Source organism: Trichomycterus rosablanca, chromosome 7, assembly GCF_030014385.1.
Source record: "Trichomycterus rosablanca isolate fTriRos1 chromosome 7, fTriRos1.hap1, whole genome shotgun sequence".
Lineage (NCBI taxonomy): Eukaryota > Metazoa > Chordata > Actinopteri > Siluriformes > Trichomycteridae > Trichomycterus > Trichomycterus rosablanca.
The window spans coordinates 19,787,739-19,810,103 of record NC_085994.1 but is presented as its reverse complement, the minus strand read 5'-3'; the positions used below and the strand labels follow the sequence as shown (position 1 = coordinate 19,810,103).

General features: G+C 39.2%; 1 protein-coding gene across 1 annotated transcript in view; it reads right to left on the bottom strand.

Annotated features, from left to right (window-relative positions):
- Positions 1–22,365, bottom strand: part of dab2ipa (DAB2 interacting protein a) — a 195,796-nt gene that overhangs the window by 83,981 nt on the left and 89,450 nt on the right. Inside the window, exon 3 of the mRNA XM_062998485.1 lies at positions 19,266–19,384. Coding sequence (XP_062854555.1) covers positions 19,266–19,384 — 119 coding nt within the window. The remainder of the gene's footprint in view (positions 1–19,265; positions 19,385–22,365) is intronic.

Genomic DNA, 22,365 nt, shown 5'->3' with positions numbered 1-22,365 from the left:
AGTCAGTGAACATCACTCATTCACATTCTCCCAGTCTACTTCTACCCTTCCCCACTGAATACACACACACACACAATCAGATTGGCTTCATTCCAGACCTACACAGACTTCTTCAATGCCCTGTCACTTTATTTAATGACCCTATTAATATCTACCATCTGACACGTCTTGTAACTCTATATTAGAAATTAAAACAATCACAAACAAATCTATAGTCTATAGTCAAAAAAACAGTTATGAGGAACCCTGCTCCAGCTCATCCCACCCTGAACAACAGCCAATTGTTGTTCATGTGGCCGCCCAGCCCAGCCGGATGGCAGAGCTGAGATTCAATAGGATGTATTCAAAATCCCAGCTCTGGTGTACTAGCGTATTTTACCGCCGGGCCACCTAAGTGGCATTTTTGATTACTTATGATAAATGTCATTAAAAGTCATGCTATTGATCTGAACTATAGGTAGCTATAAAGTGGTAGCTCAGTGGTTATCAATTGGAGGTTTGAGGGTTTGAATCCTAGCTTTGCCAAACTGCACACTGTATGGAAAAAAATATTGGGACACCCCTGCTAAAGATTAAATTCATGTGTTTTTGCCGAAACAATTGCTAACAGGTGAAATAAATCAATCAAATATAAGAAAATTATATGCTTTCAACTCTGTGGCAACAATCTAGGGAAGGCTCTTTCCTGTTCCAGGTTGACTATGCCCTTGTGCACAAAGCAATGTCTACAAAGACATAAGGAAAAGATTGGTCTAAAGAAACTAAACCCTGACTTCAGCCCCACTAAACAGCTTTGAAATGAACTGGAATATCAGTGCCCAGCCATACAAATGCTCTAATAATATATGAATACAAATTCTTACAGTCATACATACATCACAAGTCTTGTGAGTAGGCCAGTCTAGGCATTCATGTTGTATAGGGTGTACTCTGAATTGTTAGTGTACCTCCATTGATCTTACATTGATCTTTACTTCACTGCAGTCAGTATAAACCCAAAATAATTCATGTGTTTCCTGGTTAACTTCATTTCTACATTTACACTTCTGTAATGGCAGCATTAAACCAAAAAGGTACATTGTCATTTGAGAGCAACATATCCTGCCCTGAAAACTCTGCCTTTCAGAGACATTCATGCATTTTTTAACAAGACAAAGCAAAACCACAAGCTGCACACATTACAAAGGCATGGCTCTGAAAAAAGAGGGTACGGGTACTGGACTGACCTGCCTGCAGTCCTGACCCGTTTCCAATAAAGAGTGTGTGGAGAATTTTAAAACGAAAAATGTGATAACAACAACCCTGTACTGTTGCACATCTTAAATGTGTTTGCAGGAAGAATGGAACACCTGAGACACTTCATGGCTTGCTATTCTTGGTGCCAAATTGTCTTTTAAGTGTTGTGAGAAGGAATGGCAACATTACAACGTGGTAAATGTTTCACTGTCTCAACTTATTTTGGAATGTGTTGCAGGCCTGAATGCAGGAGTGGATGTTTATTAAGAAATGAAATGAAGTTGACCAGACACAATTTGACATATAGTGGGTTGGTTCATACTGTCTGTAATGAAATAAAAGTCAAACTAAATATAGAAGTAGCAGTAGTACTAGTAATAGTACAGTAATGCAGTGTTGAAATGCCCTCTGATTTGTCCAGTTGAATCTATAACATCTTAATTATTAAAGTGTGTGCTAAGATAAATCAGTCTAGACTTGCGCTAAGATAAAAATGAAGTCTAGACTTCATCTGCCGGAGAAAGTTCGACAGTAATAAATAATCCAGCATAGCCTCTCATTTGCTATACTGTTCCACACTCTGCAGCAAACAGAATAAGATTGCAACACAGACTGACTGGCCCTGTGGGTTTTTTTATTTCCTAAGATCACATTGGAGCGCTGTGTGGCCCTTGGCAAGCATGTCTCTTGGTATTAGTGAGGTCACATATTTCTCTGGCCTTCATGACTCTTGGGTCTGTAATTAATTGGGCTGTAGAGGAGTGTGGGGAGACAGTGACCTGGAAACCTCTCGGTGTCTGTCTGGCTGCTTTGTTTCCTGCTGTTACAAATTAACATGCATTTTACGTCGCTGTATTTTTACCTTTACTTTTAGTTTAATGAAAATTCTAGATTTTCATTGTGTTTACGTACAGCTTGTGGTCCACCAACAGCCCCATCCTGTCAGTGCTAGACCAGAAAAAGTCCTTTATTAAAGTGTGTTTAAACCATTAGGAATAATAAACAGTTAAGCACAGTCAAGGTAAAATTGTTTATATATGGTTTATATACAGTGTATCACAAAAGTGAGTACACCCCTCACATTTCTGCAAATATTTCATTATATCTTTTCATGGGACAACACTATAGACATGAAACTTGGATATAACTTAGAGTAGTCAGTGTACAGCTTGTATAGCAGTGTAGATTTACTGTCTTCTGAAAATAACTCAACACACAGCCATTAATGTCTAAATGGCTGGCAACATAAGTGAGTACACCCCACAGTGAACATGTCCAAATTGTGCCCAAATGTGTCGTTGTCCCTCCCTGGTGTCATGTGTCAAGGTCCCAGGTGTAAATGGGGAGCAGGGCTGTTAAATTTGGTGTTTTGGGTACAATTCTCTCATACTGGCCACTGGATATTCAACATGGCACCTCATGGCAAAGAACTCTCTGAGGATGTGAGAAATAGAATTGTTGCTCTCCACAAAGATGGCCTGGGCTATAAGAAGATTGCTAACACCCTGAAACTGAGCTACAGCATGGTGGCCAAGGTCATACAGCGGTTTTCCAGGACAGGTTCCACTCGAAACAGGCTTCGCCAGGGTCGACCAAAGAAGTTGAGTCCACGTGTTCGGCGTCATATCCAGAGGTTGGCTTTAAAAAATAGACACATGAGTGCTGCCAGCATTGCTGCAGAGGTTGAAGACGTGGGAGGTCAGCCTGTCAGTGCTCAGACCATACACCGCACACTGCATCAACTCAGTCTGCATTAGTCGTCATCCCAGAAGGAAGCTGACGCACAAGAAAGCCTGCAAACAGTTTGCTGAAAACAAGCAGTCCAAGAACATGGATTACTGGAATGCCCTGTGGTCTGACGAGACCAAGATAAACTTGTTTGGCTCAGATGGTGTCCAGCATGTGTGGCGGCGCCCTGGTGAGAAGTACCAAGACAACTGTATCTTGCCTACAGTCAAGCATGGTGGTGGTAGCATCATGGTCTTGGGCTGCATGAGTGTTGCTGGCACTGGGGAGCTGCGGTTCATTGAGGGAAACATGAATTCCAACATGTACTGTGACATTCTGAAACAGAGCATGATCCCCTCCCTTCAAAAACTGGGCCTCATGGCAGTTTTCCAACAGGATAACGACCCCAAACACAACCTCCAAGATGACAACTGCCTTGCTGAGGAAGCTGAAGGTAAAGGTGATGGACTAAACCCAATTGAGCACCTGTGGCGCATCCTCAAGTGGAAGGTGGAGGAGTTCAAGGTGTCTAACATCCACCAGCTCCGTGATGTCATCATGGAGGAGTGGAAGAGGATTCCAGTAGCAACCTGTGCAGCTCTGGTGAATTCCATGCCCAGGAGGGTTAAGGCAGTGCTGGATAATAATGGTGGTCACACAAAATATTGACACTTTGGGCACAATTTGGACATGTTCACTGTGGGGTGTACTCACTTATGTTGCCAGCCATTTAGACATTAATGGCTGTGTGTTGAGTTATTTTCAGAAGACAGTAAATCTTTACTGCTATACAAGTTGTACACTGACTACTCTAAGTTATATCCAAGTTTCATTTCTATAGTGTTGTCCCATGAAAAGATATAATAAAATATTTGCAGAAATGTGAGGGGTGTACTCACTTTTGTGATACACTGTATACTTGTAAGAATAATTAATGTCATGACAATATTGTATTTTGTTAAATAAATGCATAAATGAATGTATGTCTGAATGAGTTCTTCATTTCTTTGCATTCATAATGACAAATAATGCCAGTTGGTTGACTGACTACTCTGAATTGCTCATAGACCCCTGCGGATCATTCCGGTCCTTATACCTAATCTGGCATTATACGACAGATGCCCTTCCTGTCACAAAACTTATTTGATTCGGGCTTTATTCGGGCTTTGGGCACTGAGAGAGCGCAGACAAGTGCACCTCCCAAAGGCTACACTGTTCAGCTCCCCACCCCACACATCATAGACATAGCCAATATTGACGATGTAGCACCGCTAAGATTCCAACCTTGGATAGCATGTTTCTACACTCACTGTCCATTTTATCAGCTCCACTTACCATATAGAAGCACTTTGTAGTTCTACAATTACGGACTGTAGTCCATCTGTTTCTCTACATACTTTTTTTTAGCCTGCTTTCACCCTGTTCTTCAATGGTCAGGACCCCCACATGACACTACAGAGCAGGTATTATTTAGATGGTGGATCATTCTCAGCACTGCAGTGACACTGACATGGTGGTGGTGTGTTAGTGTGTGTTGTGCTGGTATGAGTGGAACAGACACAGCAGCGCTGCTGGAGTTTTTAAATACCACTCACTGTCCACTCTATTAGACACTCCTACTCCTACCTGGTAGATGTAAAGTCTGAGACGATCGCTCATCTATTGCTGCTGTTTGAGTTGGTCATCTTTTAGACCTTCATCAGTGCTCATAGGACGCTGCCCACGGGGCACTGTTGGCTGGATATTTTTGGTTGGTGTACTATTCTCAGTCCAGCAGTGACAAGGTGTTTAAAAACTTCATCAGCATTTTTGTGTCTTATCCACTCATACCAGCACAACACACACTAACACACCACTACCATGTCAGTGTCACTGCATAATAATACCTACTCTGTGGTGGTCCTGTGGGGGTCCTGACCATTGAAGAACAGCATGAAAGGGGGCTAACAGAGCATGCAGAAAAACTGATGGACTACAGTCAGTAATTGTAGAACTACAAAGTGCTTCTATATGGTAAGTGGAGCTGATAAAATGGACAGTGAGTGTAGAAACAAGGAGGTGGTTTTAATGTTATGGCTCATCAGTGAATAACATTATGTTATTCAAAACCTTGGACATTACTAGCATCCAGACCATCAGCACTTACATAAACAATTCTTTTTGGTTTTAGGATAGGTACAAGCACCTTGTTTTTAGATAATTGCATTAAAACATGATGTACCATGTCTCTACTGGCAAAAGATAATATACACTCAATGAGCAGCTTATTATTTACACCTACCTGGTGAGGAAAAATTTGCACATTCATTGCTTATTTCATAATGCAATAAAAATAATAACTTTGTGGGTGTCTTTATTATCGCCTATCTGATGCTCCGAACATTATTAGCACTGAAATGACATTAACATGGTAATGACATGGTAGAATGTGTTATTCTGGCATGAGTATGCAAGGTACAGCAGTGTTTTATTTTAAACATACAGGCCACATAATTTGTTAGCATTAGTTGTAAGTGTACAGTTAAAGACTAAAGCTATTTCTTTTTCATACACAGTGTGTGTTTATCTTTCTCTATTATCTTATCAGTAGTCACTTTCTGATCACAGGACACTGTTGGCTTTATATTGTTGGTTGGTGCACTATTCTTCTCCCAGCATTGACATTAGGGTGCTTAGAAATCCCAACACTACTGCAGCAGCTGCTACACATGACAACCAGGTCATTAACACAGTAGTGTGAGTGCAGTGCTGAAAATGGTCCACCACAAGAATAACATCTGGGCAGTGGGGGTGTTTAAGTGTACAGAACAGCATAGCATATGGGCTACATTCAGCAATTGTTTACCTCAAAGTATGAATGGTAGTTTTACTGCACTTATAAAGACAAATAATGGCAGTTGGTTGACTGGCCACTCTAAATTGGTAATAAACTCCTTGATTTCGGATGCCCCTCCTGACGCAACCCTGCTGTTTTATCTGGGCTTGGGACTGGCACTAAGAGATCTCCCAAAGGCTGGCTGTTCAGACCCCCCACCTACCACACACACAGTGTGTGTTAATCTTTCTCTACTGTCTTTTCAGTAATCACAGGACACTGTTGGCTTTATATTTTTGGTTGGTGCACTATTCTTCTCCCAGCATTGACATTAAAGTGCTTAAAAATCCCAACACTACTGCTGCAGCTGCTACACATGACAACCAGGTCATTAACACAGTAGTGTGAGTGCAGTGCTGAAAATGGTCCACCACACAAATAATATCTGGGCAGTGGGTGTGATTGATAGTAGTTGCTGTTTATTAAATAATCAATAAATGTATGTACCTGATAGGTGTAACTGAGTGCTTGGTGAGTGTATGTGTTGGATGTGTTGGAAGGTGCCATAGATGAAACATCCAGGGAGATTTTGTAATAAAATCTGGTATAAACACAGGCTTGCAGCATCAACGACTCAAAGAACTAAAATCTAAACCACATTGTGTTCAGTCTTTCCTGGCGACATGGATGAGCGGTGGAGTGAGATAGAGCGTGGTTTGTTTCAAGTGAGGCTATTTAATTCTACCACATTGAACCGAGCGCCGGAAATAACAGCCCCTCTCGATTCCAAACCGCCGCAGGTCTCCCATCATACACGCACAGTTCTGGGCAGACAGCTGCACCACTGCTGTTAAAAAACGAAATCAATAGTTCGGGTCTAATATCCCATTCAGTGCCTGACAAGCAATCTTACCTCCTAGGGCTAAAAGCTGCACTTAAACATATATATTTTTTTGCTTTTAAAGTCTCATTACGATGTTTTTCTCCTGATAGTGATGGCAGTCAACAGTTTTCACATGCTCAAGCAAGAATAATTCAAGCAGCAAGCATTCCAGTCCTTGTTAAATGCTATAAAATGCAATTCATTCTGAACTGTAGAGGAAGCTAACTCGGTAACTAGAGTCAGCTTTGTTTGTCCATACTTTAATTATATCCAAATGTTTGACCGGACCATACACTTGCTCCTGTTTGTCTGGGCACTTTAACTTAAGCCAAATGGATGACCGGTGAGTAAACTTGTCTATGAAGGAATTTAATCCACAACACAAGGAAAACAAAAACTGCATAAAAATACGGTAATTCTTTTAAACAACATTAAATAACCAGAATTATATTTTTAATGTTTAAAAACAGTGAAATAAAGGCACAGCATGAAAATATATCAATAAAAAAGCCAATAAAATGTTATCTGCTTTAGACATAGCTTTAGCACACAAAAAGCTTTAGCTTAGCTGAATTGTGAGTTATTCTCTCTCCATATTTGTGTTATTTCTTTGTGTTTTATTGTGTTTTTGTCTGATTTCTAAAGGTGGAGTGATAGCTGGTTTCAATTATACGAAAAAATAAATTAATACAGTGGCTGCAGAGAATCTATGCTTTTAAAGGCTAACTGCTAACTCCTAGTTGACTTCAGAGTTGAGTATTATGAAAATGGGGCCATGCACAAACACAAACAATGCAACCAAGTAGAGCTTTTTATGTGAAGTCAGTGTTCTGCCTCTTTCCCTTAAGGACATGATTAAATTTATGTTAATAGGATGGACCATTCTGAAATTGAATCGATTGTGTAAATGTCGCTGTTATTTGTGGGTGCTGATTGAGCTTAGTTGTATAAAATACTAAGTACATGTAGAACCTGATATGGTCTTCTTTTTTATGCATTTTTTCCCTTTTTCTCCAATTTTTACCCAATTGTGTTATTCTTCCTCTCTACTGGTGCTGACCCCCGCCACGATTGAGGAGAATGAACTGTCACACGCCCCCTCCTCTGCAGTAGCTGACTGCATCTTTTCACGTGCACGAGGTGAGTTTATATGCGGATCAGCTTTGTGTACGGAGAGCCACACCCTGATTGCATTTTTCCTTTACTCTGTGCAGATGCCATCAATCAGCCAGCAATGGCAGTAATTGCATCAGTTATACTATCCCTATCCGGCATTTCCCTCCCTGTATGAACAACAGCCCAATGTTGTTCATATAGCCGCTCAGCCCAGCCGTGTTTTACCGCTGGACCACCTGAGCGGCTATTAGTTGCACTTGTGATCTGCTTCTTTTTGTGATGTAGGGGTAGTCAGGCTAAAACAAATACTTGTGGTTCAGTTAGGTCTGACTTAACATTTTAGCTCTGCCTAACTTTTATTAATGAATTAGCCAAATTTACAAACTTTCAGCTGTTTGTAATAAACCAATCAAACAAGAACAATTTTAAAAGCTCAACACAACTAATAACAAGTCATGACTTGATGTGCAATCACAGAATTATTTAACCCCTTCCTAGCAAGCATCTTTAGTCCTTAGTAGATCACCTTTTTTGCTGTTATGACAACCAAATGTGCAAATGAGATGTATAGCCAAACACCAGCTTATCCAGCATCCTAAGAAATCTTAGCCCATTCCTTATGTGCAATGACCTCTAGTTCACTAATATTCTTGGGTTTGCATGCTGCAACCACCTGCATCAAATCCCACCAAATATATTCTATAGGGTTCAAGTCAGATGATTGTGATAGCCACCTCAAAATCTTCCAAGCCTTTCTAACATGCAATCAAATGTCACAGTCACCAATCTCATAGCAGATCCAGGTTTGATGTGTTTTACAAGCACACCTGATGAAGCCCTTGATTAGGTTTTATAAGCAACTAATGAAGCCCTTGATGAGGTGTTATTGAGTGTGATCTAGGTGTGCTTGAGACAGCACCTGATTTGCAGATTTGTGCTTTTGTAAGGTATTTTATTCAGTGGATGAGGCTGAGACTGCAGTAGTCATTAAACATGGCATTTTTGTTATATTAGTTGAGCTATTTAAGTTGTTCTTGTTTGATTGGTTTATTGCAAACAGTTAAAACTTTCTTAATGTTGCTAATAAGTCTAATTTGCAATGAAGTTTCAATAAATTTACACAATGAGAGTTTCCTTGCAATGTACCTTTTCTTTCCAAGTCACTGCTAGCAACTAAGGTTAGTTCGACCATGCCTATTGGGGCTTACGACAGTAAGTAACACAGACAAAAACACACACTTGGCTAGCATGATCAGATTGGCTACATTCCAGACCAACATACAAAAGTAATGAGGGATGAAATCTCAGGACACACTAGCCATCTTTTCTCCACACTGTCAAACCTCGAAAGCTGATAAACACAATACCTGACAGTGACAATGCTTCTGCCATTACTATTCATATAAAAAGCAAAAATAGATCTAACAAAACCAAGCTGCATCCCTCAGATTCTACAAGCAAGTGGGAAAATAAAAGATAGGAGCGTCACATACAGCAAAGAAGCACGACAAAACCTACTGTCTTGGATTTTTCTTGTTTTAGATTGTGGCATAGTGTTCCTGTTGAAACTTTTTACTGTAGTATTAAAGTTCAAGATTATTAAGATATCTATACAACATGGCTAGCTGTTGGTGAACATAAAATATGAATGATTTTCTTTTTGTTTCCAGTGTGTATTACACTGATCAGGCATAACTTTATGACCACCTTCCTAATATTGTGTTGGTCCCCCTTTTGCTGCCAGACATGGACTCCACTCTGAAGGTGTGCCTTAAGGTGTGCTGTGGTATCTGGCACCAAGATGTTAGCAGCAGATCCTTTAACTCCTGTAAGTTGTGAGGTGGGGCCTCCATGGATCCGACTTGTTTGTCCAGCACATCCCACAGATGCTCGAATGAATTGAGATCTGGGGAATTTGGAGGCCAAGTCAACACCTCAAACTCGTTGTTGTGCTCCTCAAACCATTCATGAACCATTATCCTGCTGAAAGAGGCCACAGCCATCAGGGAATACCGTTTCCATGAAAGGGTGTACATGGTCTGCAACAATGCTTAGGTAGGTGGTACGTGTCAAAGTAACATCCACATGGATGGTAGGACCCAAGGTTTCCCAGCAGAACATTGCCCAAAGCATCACACTGCCTCCACCGGCTTGCCTTCTTCCCATAGTGCATCCTGGTGCCATGTGTTCCCCAGGTAAGGGACGTACACGCACCCGGCCATCCACATGATGTAAAAGAAAACATGATTCATCAGACCAGGCCACCTTCTTCTATTGCTCCCTGGTCCAGTTCCGATGCTAACGTACCCATTGTTGACAGGGGTCAGCATGGGCACCCTGACTGGTCTGCGGCTATGTAGCCCCATACACAACAAACTGCGATGCACTGTGTATTCTGACACCTTTCTATCAGAACCAGCATTAACATCTTCAGCAATTTGAGCTACTCACTTACTTTGCTTGAGTGGTGCAAGAGTCTAATTCATTAACCCACAATCTTGAGCTCTTGAGTTCAAATCTCAGATATGCCTCAGTATTAACTGGCTGGGCGCAAACACAGACACCAATGACTGTACCCGAAAAGGATGGAATGGTTGAACATGTTCCTCCTTGCTGCTGTATTAAGACCTTTGGTGGCTGGTCAAGGCGTCTGCATAATTAATAATTTATTAATAGATATCACTATGCAATACTTCTTTCGGTGAGATGTCATCTCTAGCAAGGGGAAAAGAAGGCTAATTATACATTACAAGACCAAAAGTATGTACTCATGTATGCACTCCTCCTTTAATTACTTTTCAATGTGTTTTCACGCCATTGACTCATTTAATATGGTTTCTTCCAAACTAATGCCTTTCCTGCTGGCTATTTATTTAAATAGCACAACTTTTCACTTAGATTTAGCATGAAGCTTAATGACATTAAATGAGGCACTCGTGCCATTCACAAGATCTGAGTTAGTCTTATTGGGTGATCTTAACTGGGACATGCTCAATACATGTGACAAGTAGTAAAACAATTTGACTCCTTGAACCTTCATCAGATCATATCACATCCTACCAGATGTGATCTTAATACCCCAGGGAAGTCTACGCTGATCAATAAGGTTCTTACAAATTCTCCACACATGAATAATTCTGCTGGATTTTGCAGTGATCTAAATGACAAGTGTTTCATTGCTTGTGTATGCTTGTGTATGAAAAAAAGGAATTTTAAACATTTTAATACTCAAGCATTATAAGCAACTGAGCTAAAGTGAAATGGTACAGAGTAAGCTTGATCCTCTCAGTGAAAGAAACTTGGATCTTATTCAGAAATCTTTTTATTGCTGTTATTAATAAGAGTGCACCTATTAGAAACCTTCTCATAAAAAATAGCCATTGGTTTTCTCAAGGTTTAGCTCTAATGCTACAACATTGTCAGGGTCTTTTTCAGACAAGCTTCTTTTTTTGTCAAATTCAAAACAAGGCCACTCAAGCAATATGTCATTGCAAAGTCAATTACTTTAATGAACAGTATAACCTTTATGGTACAGTCTTTAAAAAATCCTCAGCTTCACCATTATCACTTAGAATTGATGACTTTTTGATTACTGATAGAAACTGTATGACTAATACTTTTAACCGACACTTCAAAGAGTCTGGACCTGGACCTGCCCCTGCATCTACAGTTCAAATGGTTTAAAGTGATTCGCTTTGCTGTCCTGTAGTTCCAGTTTTGAGCTCTGCATGTTAATTTAAAAATGTTCTTTATCTCCCCTGCCTGATTACTAAAGTTGTCTCACAAGGGTCAATACTATGTCCCACTTTGTTTTCTACCTTGTGCTGGTAATGCCTTCATTTATGTATATGCTGATGATACTTTCCAGTATGACACTGGCCCTTCGCATGAATTTGTGATGTCAACACACCCGGATAGCTTCCTCCAGGTTCAAAATACTTTTATTAATCTTAAACTGTCACTGAACCCCTTAAAGACAAAGATCTTGTGATTTGGTCAGAACTCCACTTTGACTTTCTAATCTTAAATTCCCCCCTAAATGAGGGAGGTAATGACTGTCCTGGAACAGGTAATGACTAATAAATATCTAGGCGTATGGTTCAAACACTTCTTATTGTTCCTTTTTATTTGAGCCTACAGCTGCACATGATTGGAACACATTGTACAAAACACTCAAACTGGAATCATTTAGTTATGTCTTTTAAAAACTGTTTAAAGGACATTTTTATGGATATTGATATTTGATACTTTTGATGAGTTTGCACAAAGCTCTGACATCAATCCCGCTAAACAGCTTTTGAATGAACTAGAACGTCAACTGCAATTATCAGTTGCAGACCTCACTAATTTTCTTTGTCTGAGCAAAAAATTCCACAAAATATATATCTGCAAAGGGGAACAATTCTATAAATGTCCATGGTGTTGAAATAGGGTGTCCAACAAGCTTATGGTCATACTTATGGTAAGAAAGTTTAGTTTGCCAAATGTACTTTTCCAAAAATAAGCAGTTATTTAATAAAGATGGGAAACATAAAATGTGTTTTAGTAATGCTAAAATCTTCAATGTTTTTAATATATCACCATATATTTGAGAACTAAAGGTCCCAATATAGACACTTCCATTTAAGTGCCATTTTATGCTTAGAATCTGTATTGTTGTATTTATATTTAAATTATTTTTGCATTAATAAACAATACACAGTTTATTCCACTTTTAAAGTTAATGAACAGCGAACAGTGCCAAGTAACTAGAACTTATATATTTTGCTTAAACATAATTTAATAATGGGACATAATTTAATAATTGGACAGTGGTAGCCTAGTGGGTAGGGCTTTGGGCTATCAACTGAATCCCAGCTCTGCCATGCAGCCACTGTTGGGCCCTTGAGCAAGACCCTTAACCCTGTCTGCTCCAGGGGCGCCGTACAATGGCTGACCCTGCACTCTGACCCCATCTTCCAAACAAGCTGGGATATGCGAAGAAATAATGTTGTTGTACTGTACACCTGTATATGTATATATGACAAATAAAGGCATTCTATTTAATTCTATTCTATTCTAATTTGAGATTTACAGTGATAATTACACAACAAATTGTTAATACTGCTGCGTAGCTCAGGTTGTTCCATCTAAAATTAACCAAATTCACATATTTATGCTTTTCTATCCATTATCTAACCTGTAGTTATGTCTGAATTTTCAAGGTCATTCAAGTGACATTCAGCACAAACACAATACATATCAAAAACAATGATTAAAATTAGATTTTCTTAATGTTAACAACGTTAAGAGTGATGAGCTGAGCGTCTCTACTTTTCAACATTAAGTCAATCAAGTGTAAAAGCCATTCAGATGCAGAACAATTTTACATTCAAAAGAGGGTGCACGTGTTTACATTACAAGATGCACGTGTTTACATTAGCATATACTGAGTATCTATGGTAAATCAAACTAATCTGCAGAGAAAATACTATGAAAATGATATGATGTTGCTTAATGTTGCAGATCAAGCATGCAAAGTGACCAAGCTCATGCACTCACCTACTTAAAATTCATAAATGCATCTATTTTTAAAGTAATTTTAACATTGTAGCTTACCTTTAAGACGCCTTAATGATTTAACTTGCACATTACGGTAATGTCTCTATTTTATTTCCCATCTGATTAAAAATCCATCTCATTATTTTATACTAAAATATTAAAAACATGCAAAAAGCATAAAGGATCATAAATTGGCATGATTTCCCACTAAGGCTGCAAAGATACTTGAAAATAAATTATCCTGCCAACTACGCAATACGAGAAAAAAAGCCACATGCTGCAAAAGTGCTATCAATCAAAAATCTCATGTGAGACAACAACTGTCTTTCAGTAGTGAGAGAGATGTTATACAGGCCAATTCACTCCGCAGCTGAACCATTCATCATTCATCTCATAGTTTGATCAAATCAGGTCCCCTATTTCTCAGATTTGGATTTATCAGAGAAGGACCAGGATCTGGAATAAAGACGCTCACTGTTTCGGGCTTAATGTAATAAATGGTACAAATATTGCACAGGAAAAGATCTACATGAGCATAATAGGCTGGTTTATAAGCAGTGAATGTAGATGAATGTGAATAAATGATTAAATTAGTAATAAAATGCAAGTAGTTGATTTAGGTTAAAAAAAATGCATGGTTTTGTATACCTTTGAAATGTATTTTAGTAATTCTGAATTATTTTGATTTGAATTGAAATCTTTGATGTTGATTGAATAGGTTTGGATCACCAGTTCACCATGCAGAAATGCAGGAACTTGAATGAATTTGAAAGAAAAATAAATAAATAAATCCATTACAAAATCCATTACATAAATGTAAGGACAAAAGCAACACATGCACATCTGGCATCAATGCCTAATTATGTAGAACGGGCCTCCCTGTGCAGCCAATAAACAAATATTTGTATATCATTTTTCCTGATGACTACGCCACACAAAACACATCACATGCAATAACACTGGTATAAAATATCTCATTTGAGACAACTACAGTTACTCAGGAGAGAGATTTACAAGACATTTAACATCTTACTCTTGATTCTGATGCAATAAATGGTACCAGCATTGCACAGGAAAAGATGGCTAATTATTTTGAATGTATTTATTTATTTTTATTATTATAAGGAACTTTGTAAGCATGAAATAACTGTATATAAATTTAAACGTGGAACTCAAAGTGCGGTTTGAGACAATAAAATAAAGTAAGAATCATCAGATTACATGTCAGTTAAATATAAAGTCTCTCGCAAGTGAGAATAATGCAGTAAAAATATTTTATCCTTTAATAGAATAAACTGAGAGTGTGCTGTAGCATCACTAGAAACATCTGTACATAAAGTGCAAGTAAATAAGGGTGCATTGGATCAAAACAGTGTTCAGTTACCCAAAGCAAAATAACGCAAAACCTCTTAAAGTTAAAATATTGTTCTTTAACAAATGTAGCTAATAAAGAGCAAAGAATTGATCCCTGTATTGTTTAACAAATGTCTTTCAATAAAAGGTATAAAATAAAAAATTACAAAAATATTAATGTTTGGCCGCTCAGGTGACCCACCAGAGCTGGGATTTCAAATACAGCTCTGCCATCCGGCTGGGCTGGGCGGCTATATGAACAACGCTTGGCTGTTGTTCATCCAGGGAGGGAGTCAGACAGGGACCTCATAACTGGTGCAATTACGACCTCTGCTGGCTGATTGATGGCGTCTGCACAGAGTCGAGGAATAATGCGATCAGGGTGTGGCTCTCCGTGCACAAGCTGATTCGCATATGAACTCGCCTCGTGCAGGTGCAAAGATGCAGTCGGCTATTGCTCACGTGTCGAAGGAGACGTGTGTCAGTTTGCTCTCCACAATCAGGGAGGTGGTCAGCACCAGTAGAGAGGAAGCATAATGCAATTGGGTAAAAATTGGTCGCGCTAAAAATCGGGATAAAATGCATTAAAAATATATATATATATATATTAATGTTTGATTTATCAAATGATTATGTAAGATTAGCAGTTTGTACCACTGTGCAAAAAAGCATTACTGAATTAAAACAATTTTTAAAAAAAATCAATCATTAAATTACTACCTTTAATAATTGATTGATACATTGTTTTGAAAGGTGGGAGGAAATGTGAGAAACCAGAGGAAATAGCAGGAATGACATTTCAAGGACAAAATGAGACTAAATTTGGATAATTAATCCTGAAAGTATTTTAATCCAGTCACTGGATTAAGTTTTCTTATTGCTTAATTACTAGGGCTGTCGAAGTTAACGCGATAATAACGCATTAACGCGATTTCAATTTAACGCGATTAAAAATAATAGTGCCGTTAACGCAAATTCTAGTTAATGTTGAGACTTGACTGGTAGAACTACAACGCTCGGTAAACGTTTTAATGTCGGACTTGCCACCGTTTTTCATTTGCGGTTTGTTAACATAATGTAACCGATCGTTGTAGTGATGCACTTATAAAGAAATAAATACACGCTATATTCACAAGTTGTCGAGAGCAGAACACTTTTATTAACTTATTCTGTTAAGGTACCAAATACCGGAAAGCTGAGTCAAGCACGTTAGTCCATGCACTATGGAAGCCCCAAAGGGTCAAAACACACTCACTTCGTGTAGAAACGGCCATCAAACCATTGTCACAATACAACCACAGAAAAGTCTGTTACAATAACTACGCCTTATCCCACCTAAAGCACCGCTGATCTACAATGTTTGCTGATGGAGAAATTCTAAACTACAATCTGACATTTACTGCCTAGTATGTGAGTGAATAAAACTCCCTTACAGTTTTCTCTTGTCCCAGCAGTTTTTAACATCAGTACATTTAGCATAAAATGTGTTCACCATTTTAATTGTAACATTTCACATAAAAATCTTTGTTTTCTATAACATTTACACAGATTTTTTTTAATGAGATTAATCGCGATTAACTATATGAAATTCAGAGATTAATCGCGATTAAAAATTTTAATCGTTTGACAGCCCTATTAATTACATTAAATTACATTTAAATTTCATTCCTGCATATGACCAATTTAAAGCATATAGCCATACATGCTTTAGCACTTGCATGTCTTTCCTATCTCCAAAAGCAGTATGGCCTATCATAAGTATTTTATTTAGGTGATGCTGAACTACTGTTAAACCTTAAAAAATAAATAAATGAATATATATAAATAAAGATTGCAGCTCAGTATGGGTTGTAGTCTACCATTTCTATTTTGTTGTGATTTTAACAGATGCTAGATTGATTAGATTTAATGAACATGTCTAACCATAAATTATTTATAAGTGCCATGGAGTAGATTCCAGCTCCTGGCAACTATATTGATAGTGTTTCTGCAGAATATCCTCTCCTCAGTTTGGGTCTTGAGGTTTCTTAATGGCTTGTTCATTGTTCCTCTAATTGTATCCATTCATCTTGTTGCTAGCCATCCTTTTTCTCTTTTTTTAATTGTATTCCCCAAAGAATCAGTTCTTCTCATAATGTGCTCAAAATAAGAGAGCTTAAGTTTAGTTATCTGGTTTGATTCATTTGTTTTTCTTCTTGGCCATCCAAGGTGTACTGTCTGTATCAGTGGCGATTTCTCTAAGACTGCAAGGGAAGCTCAGCTTCCCCTAAAATGTCCAAAATTAAATGGTCAAATATGTACAGTTGTGTTAACATTTCATTGACTACAAATGCGTTAGAACACGTATATCTCGAAGACGAGTTCGTTTAGAATCAGCTAATTATCACAAATCGACTCGATTTTCTTAACTTAACTCGTAGCGTCAATGCATTTGCCCGCAGAAGCTGAGTGTCTCTTCACTTCTATGGGACAGCGTTGAGGTTTTTTTTTTTGCTCCGAAACTCGCCGGTCATTGGATAAATGCCTCGATTTTGTCCCGCCCCCGGACGCTGAGCGTCTCTGGGGGTGAATGGGGCTGTGGGCGGGTGTGGACGCTGAGCTTCTGCAAGATGATTGGAGGATCAGTGGAAAGGCTGAATCCCGTTTTGATTGACAGCTCGTTTGAGCGCTACACCGTCACTTCTCAAACTCAAACTCAAACTCAAAAGAAGCTTTATTGGCATGACAAATAGGGACATTCGTATTGCCAAAGCAATACACTTCATTAGTCACTTAATCACTAGGAGCTTCAGTCCCATCGCAGATTTTGCAAGTGAAGTCGAAAGAAGTCGAAAGACAAACTGCAACCCATTTCAGGCCATTTTCTTGTAAAAGGAACAGAGGGCAGAATTTATGTGTAAATAAAGTGACTAATTTTATGATGTAAGCCGACAATGAGCTTCCCCTCTTTGAAAGACCAGCAGCCGCCACTGGTCTGTATGTACTGTACTGTCTAGCTTTCACATCCATAAAGAACCACAGAGAAGACCACAGACATATGGTCTGGAGAGACAAGTCTTTACAAATCTAGATCATTTTCCAGTTTATTGCTGTTCAGTCAAGTGCCAGTCTGTGTGGTATCCTTTGCTGTTAATAACTGATCCAAGTTGTCAAAAGCTGTCCACCACTTTGACATCTTCTCCATCAAAAAGTTTTTTTTTCCTGTTGTTTTTTGTCTAAATATTAAGCCTTTAGGACTTCTTGATTTCATGCTGTGAGTCTTGTCATCTGCATATACTGTAGATGGTTATTGATGTTTTATCCACCAATCTTGAATCCTTAATCATCTTCCTCCAGTCCTGCTTTTCTGATTATATGTTAAGCGCACAGGTTGAATTATTGTTTCATTTTATTTTTAATTTTTAATGTAAAGCTTTGGTATTTTTACTGAAAATAATACTAACCAAATAAAATTATTATAACATTAATATTATTCTAACATTAATAATCCATTTAAACCTTTCTATTTATTTCATAATGTTTAATTTTCTGTTTCTCTTCCAGTTCTGAGGGTTAAAGAACCAGTTTTTTTTTTTTTACATTAAATGCAAAAAGGGTCTTCCAAAGGATGAACAAGATCTGGGCCTCACCATCCATCTCCCTGAAGACCAAATTCCACCTCTTCACCTTCATCATGATACCAACAGCCATATACGCCAATGAGACTTGGAAGTCGTCAGCGAGCATCAACAACAAGCTCAACGTCTTCCAGCAACCTTAGGATCCGCTACTTCGACCACGTTACCAACGAGGAGGTGCTCTGAAGGAGCGGCGTGGTCAAGCTTCACAACATCGTCACACGACGAAGACTACGACTGGCCGGCCACATCCTCAGCATGGACAACACCCGGGTCCCCAGGACGGCAATACGATGGGCACCCCGTGGCACGGGAAGACCACATGGACGTACCTGAAATACTCGGAGGAGAACCTTCATCCGAGATCTGAAGGCTCTGAACACAACTTGGGATGATGCTGAGACCCTTGTCCAAGATCGAAACCATTGGAGAACACTCGTTGCCCGATATGCTACTTAGCATGGGAGGATCTAACTAACTAACTAACTAAATGCAAAAAAGGTGACGTTAGCACAGCAGGTAGTGTGGATGCTGCACAGCATCAGGATCATGAGAACCTGGTTTCCAACCTAGACCCTTTTTACTGCCTATGAGGAGTTTAGTACATTTCCTTGGTGTCCACATGGGTTTCCTTTGGGTACTCCAGTTTTCTCCAAAAGATGATTGGTGATTTGGCTGCTCTTAATTGCCCTTATATGTAAGTAAATAGATATGTAAGACCGTGTTGCCCTGCATTGCCCTGTATTAGATTGAAACCCCTTTCCTGTCCAGGATGTATCCCATGTGGATCCAGACCCACCACAGCACTGAACAGTATTAAGCAATTAGTGAGACAGAGACGATAAAGAATAACAAGAATATCTGGTACTGATGCTCAAAAATCTTATATCCTCATGTATTCACTTACCACAGCATAAACAAATAACCAAACACACCTGAATATGGGTGTATGTTCAAATATGTATATCATTCCTACCTGTCATTGTTGGGGCTTTTGATGGCCGGGAGGATGTTCCTGAAGCTGCTGTGGCGGTCAAGCTTGGGTTGGCTTTTGGTGCGTTTGATGGAGCCTTTCAGCCTTCGGCTCAGGAAACCCTGAACAGGAAGCAGCAGAGATGAACAGACTTTGCTCAGATGTTGATTAATGAGCACAAATGCAGCACACACACACTGCACAACAGTGACAACCAATCCAGCACATCTGTAAACGAACTCTGCTTTTTTGCTCTATCTCCCTCCCTGTATATTTCTATCTTCTCTCAGCCGTGCTGTCTGGCAGAGTGGCGGGTTGCCGTGCAGACTGAGCTGCAAAGACACACACACACACACACACACACACACTCACACACTCACAAACACACACACACATCTGCTCATGCTGCTGATGTGAGACGCCCCTCAAAGCCCTGTTACCATGGAAACTGTAGGTTGGCATGGAAAGAAAAAGATGGGAGGACAAAATACCGGTGCACTGGTTGGCAGACGGAGGCTGAGCTCAGAAATTACAAATCCAGCACAGAAACAGAGATTAGCAGCACTCAGTTTATTCTTCCACCCATTCAAAACTGTTTGGTTAACATTTTGAAGAGGGTAAAACAGGATGAAAAAGTGAACACGGGGCTGCACATTAAACTAAGTATGGGGGAAACCAGGGGTGCAATTATCCACTGTGATAATCACTGTTTGTGTGCAGAATCAATGCATGATTGGCCCTAACAAACCCCATAAATGTATGTTGTCATGCAACCACTGCCTTGTGGGCAAACGCAAAATTAATTAATTATAACTTAATATTAATGCACATGGTTTTGGAATGGAATGTCTAACAAGCATAGAAGCCATGTTGTCAGATAATATAACATTTCACAGCATAAAATAGAGCAGTGGCTAATTTTGTAAAATTAGGTAAATGGGACCTGATATTGCCCTTGCTCATGCATCCTCATGCTAATATCGACCCTACAATAATATTTTCTGATTATTTCAATGTACTTAAAGCAGCAGCAGCTGTAATAGGGTGGGTTGTGCCTCACTACTGAAGTGCAAGGTGACACCTCACATCTGTAAGAATGAAATGAACCCAACTGCAAATGTTTAATCAAGGTAGAATAATACTGTGGCTAAAAAACTAGCAAAAAAGGGGAAATTGTACAACCCCAAATCAGAAAAAATTGGTTTCATACATTTACTTTGACTTTTATTTGATTGCAGACAGGATGAACTTGAAATATTTCATGTTTTATCTGCTCAACTTCATTTCATTTATTAATAAACATCCATTATTGCATTTCAGGCCTGCAACACATTCCAAAAAAAGTTGGGACACTGAAGCATTTACTACTTTGTAATGTTGCCATTTCTTTTCACCACACTTTTTGGCACCAAGGATACCAAGCGATTTAGTGTTTAGTTGGTCGTCGTTGTCGCATTTTTTATTTCAAAATCCTCCACACATTCTCTATTGGGGACAGGTCAGGACTGCAGGCAGGACAGTCCAGTACCCGTACCCTCTTCTTCCACAGCCATGCCTTTGTAATGTGTGCAGCATGAGGTTTTACATTGTCTTGTTGAAAAATGCATGGACGCCCCTGGAAAAGATGGCGTCTTAAGGGCAGTATATGTTGCTCTAAGATCTCAATGTACTTTTCTGCATTAATGCTGCCATCACAGAAGTGTAAATGACCTTTGGCAAGGGTACTGACACAGCCCCATACCATGACAGACCCTGGCTTTTGGACTTGTTGCTGATAACAGTCTGGATGGTCCTTTTCATCTTTGGTCCGGAGCACACGGCATCCATTTTTTCCAAAAAAACACCTGGAATGCTGATTCATCTGACCACAATACACATTTCCACTGTGTGATGATCTATCCTAGATGCCTCAGAGCCCAGAGAAGTTGAGGCTGCTTCTGGACATGGTTATCATAAGGCTTCTTTTTAAAGTGGTATTTGTGCATGTAACTCCGTATTGCAGTGCATGATAAAGGTTTGCCAAAGTAATCCCTCACCCATGTGGTTATATCAGCTATTGTTGAGTGGCGGTTCTTAATGCAGTGCCGTCTGAGGGATCAAAGATCACAAGCGTTTAATGATATTATGCACTGTAGAGGGAGAAATATGCAAATCCCTTCAATTTTTCTTTGAGGTTCATTGTTTTTAAACATTTCAATAATTTTCTCACACATTTGTTGACAAACTGGAGATCCTCTGTCCATATTTGCTCATCAAAGACTCAGCCTTTCCTAGATGCTGCTTTAATAACAAACTATGATTACAATCACCTGTTTGGAATCACATCATTATCTAGTTTTTTCACCTCATTACTAGCCCTAAATTGCCCCCGTCCCATTTTTTTTTTAATGTGTTGCAGGCCTGAAATGCAGGAATAGAGGTATATTAATAAATGAAATTAAGTTGAGCAGACAAAACATGAAATATTTTGGGTTCAAACTGTCTGCAATCAAATAAAAGTCAAAGTAAATGTAAGAAACACTGTGTTTTTATTTTATTAGCATTTTCCATACTGTCCCAACTTTTTCTGATTTGGGGTTGTAAATATAAAAGGTGGCTAAATTTATAGAAACAAATTAACAAATTTAAAGACACAAAAACATCCACAGTCTACAACGGAAAAAGTGTATAGAACAGGGATAGCACAGAACTGAGAACTGGTTGTTATAACATGACAGGATACTACAGCCGTCTGCGACAAGCCAGCTATCATGAGTGGCACCCCAACCCTACCAACTGCCACAGCCCGCACATGACATGGATTTATGGGCAGATTCCGCTCCATAAAAGGAACGTCATGCCACCTCTTGGGCAATCCGCTCTCCCAGGAAGGTCCTGTCTTGAGGCTTAAAATCCACAACACCAGGGTGACATCTCAGAAGCTGAAGAAGGCTGATATTGCACAAGGAGCTGGCAAGTGAGCTGGCAAGTGTGAAATATATAAATATAGCAAACCTTCCACCTGAAGCGAATTAACATTTACAAATGAAGGTGTCAATCAAGAGAGACGTAATTGTCACCTTCTACAATGTCATTACCGTAATTGTGTTATTGCAGTGCTGAG